Genomic DNA, 15857 nt, shown 5'->3' with positions numbered 1-15857 from the left:
TCCGTTTTTGTCATGTCATATTTGTGTTTGTTTTTGCCCAGCTGGAGTGGGGGCGTTTCCGTCCAGCGCTTCGTTCCTGTTCATGTCGTCATGGCTGGAGAGACGTGCCCACCAGCCACACACCTGTAACTCGTCAAGTCATTGATTACTGCACTATTTAAACACTCCACGCTGACTACTCAGCGTCGGAAGATTCCTCTTGCTCAAGGTCCCAAGTTGTGAATTATTAGACACATCGCTATTGTACTTTGTTCGCGTTCATTGTAAGTGTTTTCTCTTTTCGTTTGTTGATCTTCTCGGTTGAGCTCGCTCGTCAATTGGCTTTCCTTGTCTTTCTGCGGTAAGCGATTTTTGTTCACTTTTGTTCCTTGCCTTTTGCAAGCGTTTTTCGTTCCCGTCGTTATTCCCCTGGTGTGAGTTTTTCCACCAGCGTTTTTCGTTGCACTTTGTCGGTCTTGCGTATGATTTTATATATATATATATATATATATATATATTTATTTATTTGTTCTTTTTTTGTAAAAATAAATATCTTTGTTAAAATTAATCTCTCTGTGTCTGCGCTTAAAGAGTCCAGATCCTATTTTCCAGCGGTTCTGGAAAATAACCTAACACAATCAGATTCTCCATGAGCAAATTTTTATTTTTATTTTATTTTTTTTTTTACTTAAGCCCCTATCACACTCACGGACGAACAATCGCAACTGTTGTCGAAGCTAAGACCAAGCCTTCACTACGGCTAGGCTTCGGTACAAGACAAACCATCCATCTATCCGTCCATTATCCAAGTTGCTTATCCTCACGAGGGTCGTGGGCGTGGTGCTCACTTTGGAAATCTGTCTAATTAAATATGTTGACTTGCTGTGACAAATCTTTTGTAAGCAATGTCAGACAGAGTCACTTATGACACCTTGAATCATCAAGTTCTTACTGCAACAACAACATAAGTAACTTTTGAGCTGAATTTCTACGCCCACTGCTGCTGTTTACTACTTCCCTTCCACACATGCTTTGCACGACTTCCACGAGTGACTTCTATGACGTTACCTCTTCTTTTTGCTGATTGGTTCCTTACAATAGTCTGTGTTTTTTCTTGTTGCAAAGAAATTATGAACATGTCCAAGATTAAATGAAGAATAAATATTGAGCTGCTGATTAAAGGCTGTGTTCAGAAATAATGTGAGCGGAGCACGCTTTGCCTCCGACAGCACAGGAGGACCACGGAATGTTAATACCTAAGCTGCTGCACAAAGCTCATTCCCACTTCGACAGCAGGTTGCGTAACCTTGAGGATGTTGTTTGACTTCAGCATTATCCCGCCCATCCTACTGAGACACAAGCTGAAAGACTAGAGTGGGGTTTATTCACCACAGGGGACAGTGTTTAGCCCTGTCCTGTTCACACATTATAAGTCAGACTTCCAGAACGAGTTTGAGCTCTGTCAAATGCAGAAATACTTAGATTACACTAGGGCTGAACGATTTTTGGAAAAGATTTAATTGCAATTTTTCTAGTTGATATCGTGATTTTAATTACATTCTTGATACGACAATAATGAGGCTGTGTAAGGTTGGATGTCCTTTTTCAAGGTTTTTCAATTGTTTCAATAGAGCAAGAACAACTGATTGTTGGTGTCTAATTATGTGTAATATTGGATGTATATACATAAAACATATATTCATTATCTGTTTACGTAGATTTTTTAACAAAAAATATTTTAAATATTGCACAAATGTTCATTGCACATAAATGTAAGAGCGTATGCACATTATTTTTCACATTTTTGTCATAGACTCAATTTCTTCAAACAGACTGAAGGCTGAGCAATATCGCCTAATCCATTTCATCAATTCATATCATGGAATAAATAGAATCCTTCACAGTTATTTCATGAAATTTAAGTGATGAAAGTATATTTGAAGTATTTCTGAACTTATTTTAATGTGCAAGGTTAATATTTCCTTTCAAAAGGAATAGAAAATCATTTGATGTATACTTGTCTCTGCTTCTTTTCATTGAAATGTTTCTATGTAATGAAAATAAATTTAACAAAAAATACATATACATACAGCCCCCAAGCTAAATAGATTAAAAAAAAAACATATACCAACATTTTGAGACCTATCATTTTGTGGATCTCAAAACTCGGCACTCCACACTGTCAGATTGTCAGGATCCGGTAGCTTGCCACTGGTACAGTACAAACTCAAGGCCGCACCGCCTATTCTCCATAAGAGAAGAAAACCAAGCTAATGACAACCCTTCTAACTTACAGAAGAAAGTGAAGGTCTATCATGTACATTTTACACCAAGATGTGCACAATCACATGCACAGATGTAAGGGTGCTAGATCAAGAGCACTTTACCTGATTCAATACAACTCACACGGATTTTAACGTTTTCCACAGGAGTCACAGACACGATTTTATGTTAACAATGTGCAATTTATATTTAACGTAACAGTTAATTAAGACACACATTAGACAAACTATGGGTAGCGTAAACTCAAACGATATTGATGAACCACTTTATGATGGAAACGGTTCAGTATTGCATGCCGCAATGCATTCTGGGAACCGCAGAGTGGGAGAAAAAGCAACTTTTTTTTTCTTCACAAGAACCATTGTAAGTTGATTTTAAGTGCACAAAGTACAATAGGTTTTCCATCACTGGTTTATTTCTTTTAACTACCCTCAATACAACAGTGGGCTCTTCGAAAGGCACCTAGCACCCTTGTACACTTAATTGCATACAAAAACATTGCTCGGTTGGACCATTTGTGTACCATCCATCCATCGTCTGTACCGCTTCTCCTCACTAGGGTCGCGGGGGGTGCTGGAGCCTATCCCAGCTATCTTCGGGCAGTAGGCGGGGGACACCCTGGACTGGTTGCCAGCCAATCGCAGGGCACACAGAGACGAACAACCATCCGCACTCACACTCATACGTAGGGGCAATTTAGAGTGTTCAATCGGCCTGCCATGCATGTTTTTGGAATGTGGGAGGAAGCCGGAGTACCCGGAGGAAACCCACGCAAGCACGGGGAGAACATGCAAACTCCACACAGGATGGCCGGAGCCGGGATCGAACCCACGCCCGATGCTGTTTCTCACTGTGAGGCCATCGTGCTAACCAGTCGGCCACCGTGCCGCCCATTTGTGTACCACTTAACCATAATTAATACTTATTTGCACCTTGTGGTTAAATTGTTACCTCTACATGGTACATCACAAAAAAGCCTTTGTTTTCTGAAATTGTATGATGCAAAACAGTGCAAACAAATAAATAATATTGCAGATATTATTCTCATAAACATTTGATCTCACAAGCTCCTCGTCATGGCTATAACCAATTCATATCCTGGTTTTTGAGTGTTTGTGAATTGTTCGCCTATTTCTTCTCTCGAGAGTTTGAAATTAAAATTTTCATTTTCTGTTAATAGCTGTTTGCTCTCTGCACGGAAATGGTTCCAGTCAGACTGGACAAAAACTCTGCTGTACAGCTAACCACTTCTGCAATTTTGGTCTTTTGCAACATTGCGTTCGCGATTAGCATGGGCTTCAGCATCCTCTACGGTTCTCTCTTCTTGCTCAGTGTGTCACACGCTTTGCTACTCATGATCTCGTCCGCCTTTAGTTATCTAGGAAGTGTATCTTATTTGGTGCTTAATGATTAGATATTTAGAGAAGAGGATCCACACTGCACCGATCATACATACTGTAGATCAGAGGTATTCAATTAAAAGTCACAGAGGTCCACGACTAAAATTTCTTTCAATTAACAGGTCCGAACCAAAGTCCAACTTCCCTTAATGTCTAGCCTATGTTTACATTTTTAGTTTCAATATTTAGTCATTTTCAACAGAGCGCACTTATATACTAAATATTTAGCAATGTTCCCATTCAACACCTTTGCCAGTCAAACAAATATAAGGCATGTATTTCACATTCAAGAAAATGTGGCTCCAGGAACTTAAGTTTGCCACTTCCAGAAAAAAAAACTGTCAAATATCTCCTGTAGAAATATATCGTGTTAAGCATTGAGTTAACATCTTTTACCTTTTTTTTTCTCAAATCAAAGAGTTATTAGCCTAAAAAAAACTGAAAGCCTAATTATCCAAGTAAACCAGGTCAACATGTTCAGTACACAATCAATAAAAATGGCTGTCCTCATAAAAAACTAATTCAAAATGAGCTTTGACACCACCTTTTCTTTTGAATATTTTTTAACTTCTCTTAATGAGAAAAATGAGTTTGTGACTGCCCTGCCAGTGACTTAAATCTGGGTTGGAACGGAGTCAGGGCCATTGGGATTTGTAGATTATTTCACACATCTGGGCTTTGTGTTTTCCTTTATAAATAATGTTTGTGCAACCGCATTTAAGCACTCCTTCACAACTTCCTTTTTTATGTTTCCTCAAAATCCATGATACTTTTAGTGAACATTCGTTTGCATGCCGCTGGGCTGTAAACGGAAATGTAAAAATCTCTTATACTGCACTCGAAGTTCGATGTTTTTGCGTGATGCTAGGCATCCAATTCAGAATAAGTTAGCTAGTGCAGAGTGCTCCCCCAAGTTTGCGAGCAGCCGGGTGACGATGTGCGTGACATGTCTACGAGTAGTATGCCGCTTCTGATTGGTGACGTTGAGGAAATAAAACGATCATCGTTGGTGATCTGATCACGTCAGAAATCAAGATTCATCAGAGAATAATATGTCGTTCAGCCCTATGCGACACTGTGATTAAGTTTCCTAAATGGGGGCACAGGAGGAGGTGTACAGGAGCCAGCTGGAGGACTTATGGCAATAATGCAAAGCAAACCATCTGCAACTGAACAACTCCAAAACCAATCAATCATCACAAGGGTCGTGGAAGTGCTGGAGCCAATCCCAGCTGTCTTCATGAAGTAGCCTGGGCACACGCTGGATTGTTTGCCAGTCAATTGCAGGGCACACAAAGACAAATAACCATCCACGCTCACAAACACACCTACGGGCAATTCAGAGTGACCAAGCAATCTACCATGCATGTTTTTGGAATGTGGGAAGAAACCAAAGTACCCGGAGAGAAAACTCACATAGGCACGGGGAGAACATGCAAACGGAACCGAATCCTGCACCTAAACACTGTGAGGCCGACGTGCTAACCAGTCATCCACCACACATTTTTCTTTTTGGTTTTTTTTCCATTTGTCTATTATTTTAAAATTGTTCTAACAAATGCAAATGCCGAAATGTGTATAGCTTTCCACCTGTATCACCTTCACTTAATGTGTGCTCCTGCGATCAGGGGATACACATTTTTTCAGGAGTACTTTATACTTTGGCACAACGCCTGCAGCCGGAGGCAACTGATTTTCACAATAAACGAACGCCGTGAATGTGCGATAAATTGATTGTCGGCATTAATTAATGCGAAATTAACGTGTTAAATTGCCCTGCCCTAATATATATCCATCCATCCATGAAGCCTATCCCAATCGTCTTTGGGCAGTGTTTTTATGCACTCGAGTGCTGGGAGAGGCAGCATCAAAAAAGGCCGCTGTGCGACTGGAGTCTAATTAGGTGGATGAATAGCTTCAGCACTAAGCCTCTGTTTGCGACCACCTACCTGAACAGTCCCCCTACAGCCAATCAGTGGCTGGCCACAAGTGGACACGGTCATGATCAAAGTCACTTTGTCAGAAGGACCTATATGACTCTGTGTGTCCTGATTTTGTTATTTTTTTTTGCAACTTAAATGCCATCTACACTTCTATCATATATTGCTTGCATTTTACATCAATGTTTACCAACTTTTAGCATTCCTGACTTGTAATCTTTTTGTGATTCTTTTTATAATCAAGGCTATCAAACTATCTTGAAATATCAAAAACTGATAGAGGAAGGCTAAATCATTCTGCTTTTCTTAGATCCCAGCCATTACTTTCACTTGTACTCACAGTCCTATAGTTTGCGTTCCCCACAGAGGATAGTCAGGTATACAGTTTTAGTTAAAGGGATATAGCTCTTCTGTTGATAATCCAATACATAAAGTGGATCTGATATTGTTAAGGGATTAAATCCGCTCTGAACCAGATGGAACTTCTGCTGTTTGAAGGTGCTTGTCATTTCCATCACTACCTGAGGAGACAAACAAAACAACAATTAGTGTGGAATGTGGAATTGCAATGAATAGTTTGCAACACACAGTCAAAATGGGGTACAAAATATCATTCTGAACATGTTAGAATGTATACAATATGGTACAACATACACAATATGGTAGCCTTGGTGGTCAGGGTGAAGGGGCGCTGTCTGCTCCTGTAATGGAAATTGGGGATTGGCCGGTGTGTAATATTCTCAACAATCAGTCTGACTTGTATTTCTTTTTTTATTGACTATTTACAGCTCACAGTGCAAAACGTCAGACTTCGTGTCTCCTTCTACTTCTAAGTGATGTACATCATAACGTGGGTGCCACCCAGTGTTCAGACTGGGACGCCACATTTGAAATTATTGGTGACTTCAAGAATAAGATGACAAAATCTAGATGTTACTTGAAGCACTTTTGTATTTAATTGAATTTTTTTGCACTTCACTGTATTCCTTGAAAAGATGTTGCACAACCACATATTTTGACGTTTTCCGTTACTTTCATTTGATTTATTAATTTAATTATGTACGTATTTATCTATTTAACTTAATATTATTGTGTTCTCTACAAAATGTGGAGAAAAGATATTGGAAAAGTTCCATTAATTTCATGCAGTTTTAGCACAAAATGCTATATTTGTATATATTCTATAAAAGTATCTGAATAGGGTTAATAAGAACTTTATGTACTCTCTCAAAGGTACTAGTGGTATCGGCATACATTCACGAGTTCAGTACTCGTACTGGGATCGCTCTGAAAAGAAGCATCAAACATCTCTGATTGTTACCAAGCTTCTCAGAGCTTGCTGATGAGCTGATTATTTGAATCAGGTGTGTCGGAAGAGGGAAACACCAAAAACAAGGGGCCCTCACTTAGGACCTGAGATGTAAGAACAGGATTCCACACTGGTTGGACTAAAGTCGGCTGTCTGTATCATGACACTGCCAATGAACCTTATAAATAACGTAGCAGTTTATTCAGGGAAGGGTGAAATGTACCTACCGTACGCAACCGTCCTTTAGTATATTTTGGTGAGCTTCAGTTGGTCAGGTGTCATCACAAAATAATTAACTTAATTTGTTAAGTTCATTTGTGCATAGTACATTGCTTATTATGCATTTACATACAGTATTCAGTACATAGAAAAAAAAGCACAAAAGGAATAGGCTGAAACAGAAGGTTGTAAATGCCTACCCCACCCCACAAAATACAGTATATAGTGGTGTCAAAAGTATCCATACTTTGAGAAGTATGGATACTTACACAGCATATCCGAATACAATGCTAATACCTGGCAGTGACCCCTCACTCGACCAAACACAGAACTACAAGCGGGATGCTTCTAGTTCTCCGTTTTACTGCAGCAATATTATGGGTATCGAGTTTTTTACTATTGTGACAAAGCCGTGTATTTACATGCAAAACAAATCCATTACATGTAGAAGAAATGGAAATATAAATAAGATTCATCCTGCAGTACAGATGTCATCTGCTAAATCATACAAGCCGTAACCCAAATTGCTAAAATATTTCGATCGGGAGAAACCCTGGAGCTATATATTATGTACCTTTAGCATGATTATTATTATGATGATTATTATTATATTGTGGCGGACATTAGGACCATGCCTCTCACCCAGCGCATCCCGTCTGGGGGCGTATTCATGTGAATGTTTTTTGGCGCGAATTTGTGATTGTGCATTAGTCTTTTTATTCCAGTCTTGGAATAAAGACGTGTTCACAGTCAGTCGTGTGTGCTCATTTAGACTGCCACATTGGTGACCCCGACGCTGAGTATGTTTCAAGTAGTAGATGAAGAGGCGTCTTCCTCGGCCATGCCGCCCCAACTCCCGCATCTTGCAGCCGTCACCGCTACTGTGAGGCTACTGGAGTTCTGGCAGAGCGATCCGGCTTCGTGGTTCCAGCATGTGGAAGCGCTTTTCCACCTTCGTGGAATTACCTCAGATGACCCGAAGTCCTACATCAGGCATCACCAAATGGCGTATGGTTCGGACCGGACCCATGACCAATCTATAATAAATGTACACGAACAGAATTTTTTCATAGAGCATTCGTAATCACGGGCGCTGCTATTGCAGTTAATACGGTAATAGCTTCCCTTAGTTGACACAATCAAGTCAAGTCAATTTATTTGTATAGCCCTTAATCACAGACAGTCTGAAAGGGCTTTACATAACCACAATCGACATCCTCGATCTTAACCCCCAGGAGGGCAAGGAAAAACTCAAAAAACCTCATTAGGGGAAAAGTGAGAAACCTTGAGAAGGGCCCACAGATGGGGGAATCCCCCTTCCAGGATGACCAGGCTGCAATGGATGCCAACTGGGCAACATTTGACACATACAATGATGCTATGCAATAATCAGAACCTTTGTTTCTGATCCACAGCCAATCGCGCACCAGAGCAGCAGAACAGGAAAGAGAGTGTTGCTCAAGGCATGGCTTTTTCAAAAGTTAGGAAGGTCGATGCGGAAAATCGTTGTTTTAAAGATGAATGGACGGACAATTTTATGTTTATTCTGCCAGCAGCCGGTACAAAACCAGTGTGCCAGATATGCTCCGAAACCATTGCATTAATTAAAAGTGACAACGTAAAGTGCCACTACAAGACAAGGCGCAGCTCTTTTGCGCAAAGCTTTCCCCTGAAGTCTGAGGTGAGAGCACGCAAAATCACAGAACTTCTAGCGCAATATGACAGAGCTACTCGACTCATCACGCAGACATTTACAGCTCAGCAGCGTGCAACCGAATGCTCACTCAAAGTAGCATGGATTTTGGGGAAACATAAAAAAACATTTAGTGATGGCCCAGTTGTGAAGGAGTGCTTAAATGCAGTTGCAGAGACATTATTTGAAGGAAAACAAAAAGACCAGATGTGTGAAATTATCAAACAAATCCCCATGTCTGCTTCAACTGCAATCAGAAAATCTGAAATATTAGTGGATGATGTACTGGCACAGCTTGATGCAGCTATTCAGAGTGCACCATGCATATCGTTGGCCATTGATGAGTCCACAGATGTTGCAGATCATGCCCAACTTTTGGTGTATGGGAGATTTTTTCACAAAGATATCAAGGTGCTTTGTGAGGATCTGCTGGGTGTAGCAGCACTTGAAAGGCACACAAGAGGAGAGGACATATATGCTGCTATAAAACAGATGATGAGACAGCGTGGCATAGATCCAAAACAGGTTGTGTCTGTCACTACAGATGGTGCTCCTGCCATGGTGGGAAAAGAGCGGGGGGCTGTGCCCCGAATGAAAGAGGACAACCCAGATCTTATTGCTTACCATTGTCTCATCCATCAGACTGTTTTGTGTGCCACTTTATCAGAACATTTTGCAGAAGTAATGAACACAATGATGAAACTCATCAACTTCCTCAGGGCATCCTCATCCCTTCAGCATCATCTCCTGAGAGAATTCTTGGAAGATGTTGAGGCAAATGCCAATGACCTTCTATTGCACAACAATGTGCGGTGGCTGAGTAAAGGCAATGCACTGGCACGTTTCTGGTCGATTCGGAAGGAAATAGCTGCTTTCTGAAAGCAGATCAAGAGTCAGAGAGCGACAGAATTTTCAGTTTTTATGCAAGATGAGCAAAAGATGGATAGGGTTGGTTTTTTGGTTGACATTACCTCCCATCTTAATGAGCTCAACATAAAGCTGCAGGGTAAGAGCAATTCATTTGCTGATTTGATGACAGCTGTTCAATCTTTTCAGAGGAAGCTGTACATTTTCAAAGATGATATCAAAGGAGAGTGTGAACACTTCCCAAAAGTACAGGTACAAATTTAGGGTGGGAGAAACGTTTCTCCCTATGTTGACTTCGTAAACAAGCTGATTGAAAACTTCAGCAGAAGGTTCGACATTTTCTGCCTTGGCCAGCAGCTACTCCTGCTAATTCAGAATACATTCCTCATCAGCGATGTCAGAGGCTTTTCCAAGGAAGTGACACAGACATTCAAGTGGGCACATGCAGGATCTCTGCAGCTTGAGCTGATTGATCTGCAAGGAAATGCTGCATTAAAAGAGCATTTTGAGACAACTGACCCTGCTACCTTCTGGCTACAGACTGTGTCTGAGAGTGTGTTCGCTGGTCTTACCAAAGTAGCACTGCACACCTTGACAATGTTTGGATCGACTTACAGCTGTGAGTCAGCTTTTTCCACTATGAACATCATCAAAATAATAATAATAATAATAATAATGCCTTTATTAGTCCCACAATGGGGAAATTCGAGATTCAAACCCAGGCCTCCTGGGGAGACTGGGTCCTGAACGCGGCGCCTTAGACCACTCGGCCATCCTGGCAGCCACGAGATTCGAACCCAGGCCTCCTGGGGAGACTGGGTCCGGAACGCAGCGCCTTAGACCACTCGGCCATCGTGGCAGCCACGAGATTCGAACCCAGGCCTCCTGGGGAGACTGGGTCCGGAACGCGGCGCCTTAGACCACTCGGCCATCCTGGCAGCCGTACTGCTCAAGGCTCTCTAATGAACATTTACGTGTCTGCATGAGAATTGCACTGACTATGTTCCAACCAAGATTTAAGTCACTCGCAGGGCAGTCACATGCCCATTTTTCTCATTAAGAGAAGTTAAAATAGAATAATCCAGAAGTAGTTTCAAAGCTCTGTTTCAATTTGCCTTTCATAAGGACAGCAATTTTTATTGATTGATTGTTGAACATGTTGACCTGTTTTACATGGTAAATTAGGCCTTCACTTTTTAAGGCTGGGAACTCTATGATAAAAAAAAGGAAAAAGATGTTAACGCAATGCTCAGCGCTTGGTTTGTTTCTGCAGGAGATATTTGACTTTTCTTTTTTTTTTACTGGAAGTGTCGCCCTTCAGTTCTTTAGGCTGGAAAAAGAAAATTGGGTTAAGATGCATTTTTTTGCACTGTTTGCATTGTTTGCACTGTTTGCATTGTTTGCACTTTATTTTATTCTGAGATTTAAATTTTCTTGAATCTAAAATAAACACCATATATTTATTTGACTGCGAAATCTGTTTAATGAGAAAATTGCTTGTTTACTATGTAAGCGCACTCTGTTGAAATTTACACTAAATATCGAAACTAAATAAAATGTGAACATAAGCTATAAGTTGGACTTAGGTTCGGACCTTTTAATTGGAGGAAATGTTAGTAGTGGACCTCTGTGACTTTTAATTGAATACCCCTGTACTACATGGTCGTGGCGTCCCTCGATCAACTGACTACACGTCGTGTTATGCAACTATTGCGAGCACCTCCACATGGCGGGAAATACGACGCGCTCAAACAGCTTCTGCTGAGGAGGTTCTGTTTGTCGGACTCACAGAGAGGAGACAGGCTCCTTTCCCTGGCCGGTTTGGGCGATGGCACGGCAGTGGATCTCATGGACAAAATGCTGTCGCCATTGGGTTCGGATGAGGGCGGTTTTATTTTCCCTCACATTTTCCTGCGACAGCTACCATCGACGGTGCGCGCGGTGTTGGCTAACTCCGTTTGTCTGGCGACCGGCGATTATCGAGTTTTGGCTGAGGAAGTGGATCAAGTTCTGCTGGCTACGAGACGGTTCACCGTGCAAAGTGTGGCGGCCGATTCCACCCTTGGGGCGACACCAGACGTGGATCCGTCAACAGTGGCAGGAGTAGTCGTTCGAAAGCGGCGCGAGAAGGTTCTCTGCTTCTTCCATCAGCGGTTTGGCGCCAAGGCTCGGCGTTGTGTTCCCCCTCTGCACCTACGAGGCTCCGGGAAACTCCAACGCCGGGGTTCAGTCGTGGCTGTGGGTGGCGGCAAAGAGAGCGAGCTGCTTTTCATCACAGACTCGTCCTCTGGAAGACGTTTCCTGGTGGACTGCGGGTCGCAAGTCAGCCTGCTTACACTCTCCGCCGCGGACAAGGCGGGCGGTGTTTGCGGACCACCCCTGTGTGCAGCTAATGGGTCGCCCATCATCAGCTTTGGTTCCAGGTTGGTGACTGTGTGCTTCCATGGACATGATTTCCAATCACGGTTCCCATTATCTGCGCGGATTTTCTGTGCGCGCATGGACTGCTCGTTGATGTCACGAACCGCCGTTTGATTGACGCTGTTTCTTTCGCTACTTTTCCGTGTGAGGCTGGGGGACTCGGGCCATTAACGCATGCAAATTATTTGGCATCGGGAGACATTTATCAGCGCTTGCTGACAGACTTTCCGTCGCTAACGACTCCAGCTTTTTCCACCGCATATGCACTAAACACGGGGTGGAGCATTTCATACCCACGGTCGGCCCGCCAGTTTTTGCTCGCGCGCGTTGCCTTGACGCGGCCAAATTGGCGATAGCAAAAGGGGAGTTTGCTACAATGGAGCGTTTGGGGATTGTGAGGCGTTCTAACAGTCCCTGTATGACCGTTATCCCATTCCACACATTCAAGACTTTTGCGCCCGTTTGGCATTTTTTCAAAAGTGGACTTGGTCCATGGTAACCACCAGGTGCCTGTGCAGTCGGAGGATGTGCCCCACCGCACTGATAACCCCATTCTGATAACCCCATTTCCCCCGCCCGGCCTCAGTTATGGCGCTGCAGGAGTTTTTGGGCATGGTTAATTTTTATAACCGGTTTCTTCCACGTGCGGCCCACGTCCTGCAGCCTCTTTACAATGCCTTGAAAAATAAGAAAGCTAATGACACTATCAAGTGGTCTGCGCGGCGGGAAGAGGCTTTTCGACAAACTAAGGACGCCCTTGCAAGTGCGACTCTCCTGGTCCACCCAATTACGACTATGCAAGTTGCCTTAACTACAGATGCTTCTGATATAGCTGTTGGGGCAGTGGTTGAGCTGCTCGTGGCGAATGTTTGGCAGCCTCCTGCGTTTTTCAGTCGTAAACTGCGGGATAACAAACGCAAGTAGAATGTTTTTGACCGAGAGTTGTTGGCTTTGTACCTTGCGACGCGCCACTTTCATTTCTTTCTTGAAGGACGCCGTTTCACGGCTTACGTGGATCTTAAGCCACTTACATTTGCGATGTCAAAGGTTACTGAACCATGGTCGGCCCGTCAGCAGCGGCACTTGGCGGCCATTTCCGAGTTTACGACAGACGTTCGGCACGTGGCCGGTAACTGTAACCCTGTAGCGCGATCGTGTGTCCAGTCCAGCTCGGGGTTGATTTTTCGGAAATGGCTGCCGACCAGTCCGATGATCCTGACATCCGCAACCTCAAGGCAGTGAGTACGGCTCTCAAGCTTGAGGAGGTGGTGTTGCGTGGCGGTGGCCCTGCTCTCCTCTGCGATGTGTCCACAGGCCGCCCTCGTCCTGTGGTTCAGTGGGATTGGCGTCGCCGGGTTTTTGATTCGATCCCCTCCCTCTCACACCCTGGCGTCCGTGCATCAGTCAAGCTGGTCGGGGCCAAGTTTGTCTAGCCCGGGTTTCGTAAGGATGTCAGGATGTGGGCAGCGGCCTGTGTAGCATGTCAGCATGCCAAAGTCCACCGGCACACCAAGTCGAGCCTTGAACCGGACATTAGGACCATGCCTCTCACCCAGCAGGCATCCCGTTTGGGGGCGTATTCATATGTGAATGTTTTATGGCGCGAATTTGTGATTGTGTATTATTCTTTTGTTGGCAGTCTTGGAATAAAGACGTGGTCACAGTCAGTCATGTGTGCTCATTTAGACTGCCACAATATCATTATTGTATTTATTAAAAATACTTAAATAAAAAAAAATTCTAAATTGAATTATATTAGCAGCACTTTCTAAATCATCATCTGAACATAAATTACCACCACTTCGAGGGAGCGTTGTTCAAACATACTGAACCTTAAAATTGAAACGATCCCCTTAAAGTATATTCGTCCTCGCTCTTAGGAAACAACTGTTGAATATTACTGGGAAGTTAGTTGTTTCTTGCTTTGTATATTAACAAAGATTTCAGTTTTACAATATCTTCAAGCTTTAAAAGGTTAGATTTTAGGAACAGTGTGTTTGGATGGTCCTGAAACCCGACACTGTGCACAATTCTGACTGTATTTTCTGAAATCTAAATAAAGTTTCTAAATTTGAAGGCTTTTGTAGGTATTTCAACCTCAATGCAATAACTTAACTAATGTAGAGAGTTTCTTCGTCTAGCAGATGTCGACATTTACTCATTATAGCAATATATTTAAAAATTAGGAACAAATGCTGTTTAAGTGAGGTCCCTAACTCATGTGACGCAGAATCACACCCAGGAATTCATATCATTTTACGCTCTCAATTTCAACACTGTCAATTTCAATCTGGATTTGAATGTCCTTTTTGAATTGACCAAAAACTTTTGTAAGTAAACTTGTTCGTTTATTCATATCAAACCACTCTAAGTATATGAAGCTCTGCCATGAGCTCTGTCACAAGTAGCCGCAGATTTTTAGACGAGCCGAGCATCGTAGTGTCTTCCGAAAATAGTATATATTTTAAGTTTGATGATATGTCACACAGATTGGGCGGCACGGTGGAGTGTGCCTGTGTAGCTTTTATCCGAGTACCCCAGTTTCCTCCCACATTCCAAAGACATGCATGGTAGGTTGATTGAACACTCTAAATTGTCCCTAGGCATGAGTGTGAGCGCGGATGATTGTTTGTCTCTGTGTGCCGGGTGATTGGCTGGCAACCAATTCAGGGTGTCCCATCTCCTGCCGGAAGACAGCTGTGATAGGCTTCAGCACCCCCGCGCCCTTTGTGAGGATAAGCGGCTTGAATAATGGATGGATGGATCACACAGATTGTTTATATGTAAGAAAAACAATAATATAACAAAAGCAATAAATAATGATCTTGTGCGCAAATCAACCAGTCTGAGACCTGCAAAAGGTGGTTGGTTTTAAACACACTACCATGTTTCACTGTGATGTGAAAGGGATCCAACCTCTCGCTCTCTAACAGACTTATCTTTGATATTCTGTGACACAACATGTGAGTAGTAATTTTAATTATTTTCAGTCAAGCTGTCAGATGTGGTAAAAAGCTTAGGTGGTTAGAGATTTGCATTTCCAGCCTCAAGAAAGGTTAAACATTTCAGTCACATGGGAAAGACTCAAGAGTAGTGCTTCCGTTCTTATATTTTGAAAGCATCCAGTGGAGCTGGCACTGGCATCTACTGTATTATTTATGCCTCTTAGATGTCTCCCTGGTGAGGTGTTTAAGGCAGTGCTGCTCGTGAACCCCGTGAGCGCCACAGGCTAAAACGGAGGTGACATGGATCAATTTAATTTTGTGCAGGTATTCTTCTTCCATCCCATTAACTCCCAGATAATTCTTCTTCATCCAGCAAGTAAATCCATTAACTATATTGCTGGCTTAATATAGGCTAGATATGCCTAAAATGTAGGTAACACAGCATAATGGCTCACATAATGAATGTATATATGATTTGCAGTTGGTTTATTTTATTTTTAATGTTTAATGTACAATTGTGTACTTTGTGCATCCAATGGCCCATTTTGTGGTATTGATGGGGAAACAGTGCAACATTGAAAATAAATATCTAGTGTTCCATCTTTGTGTCATGTCTGTAATCACCCTGGTTAATTTAAATGCAAGGCGCCATGCTAGGAACAGACACGTCACGTCGATGACTGGGCCTTCCCTTGTACCCACCAGTTGCTACTGAGAGATATGCCAGATTGTTGTTGTTGTCATCTTACTGTTGATCAAATGGAGTGTTCTGAGGAAAGTCAAGAAGAAATGGGCCAGTGG

At 42.6% G+C, this 15857-nt stretch overlaps 1 protein-coding gene and 1 pseudogene across 3 annotated transcripts in view; one reads left to right on the top strand and one right to left on the bottom strand.

Annotated features, from left to right (window-relative positions):
* slc27a6 (solute carrier family 27 member 6) overlaps positions 1-15857 on the bottom strand; it is a 70886-nt gene that overhangs the window by 1579 nt on the left and 53450 nt on the right. The window contains exons 10-11 of one of the 3 annotated variants that reach the window (XM_088281460.1): positions 6257-6303; positions 6013-6123 (exon numbers count right to left, since the gene is read on the bottom strand). In XM_088281460.1, coding sequence (XP_088137586.1) covers positions 6120-6123; positions 6257-6303 — 51 coding nt within the window. In that variant the 3' untranslated portion in view covers positions 6013-6119. Of the gene's footprint in view, positions 6124-6256; positions 6304-7366; positions 8168-15857 lie in introns of those variants that run through there. The other 2 variants (XM_088281458.1, XM_088281461.1) reach the window with 2 other exon arrangements.
* Positions 9856-10750, top strand: LOC148319642 (general transcription factor II-I repeat domain-containing protein 2-like; annotated as a pseudogene).

This window comes from Idiotropiscis lumnitzeri, chromosome 18 (genome assembly GCF_059441095.1).
Source record: "Idiotropiscis lumnitzeri isolate Australia: NSW breed Sydney's pygmy pipehorse chromosome 18, RoL_Ilum_1.0, whole genome shotgun sequence".
NCBI lineage: Eukaryota > Metazoa > Chordata > Actinopteri > Syngnathiformes > Syngnathidae > Idiotropiscis > Idiotropiscis lumnitzeri.
The sequence above is the reverse complement of the archived record's forward strand: the minus strand, read 5'-3'. Positions and strand labels throughout refer to the sequence as shown.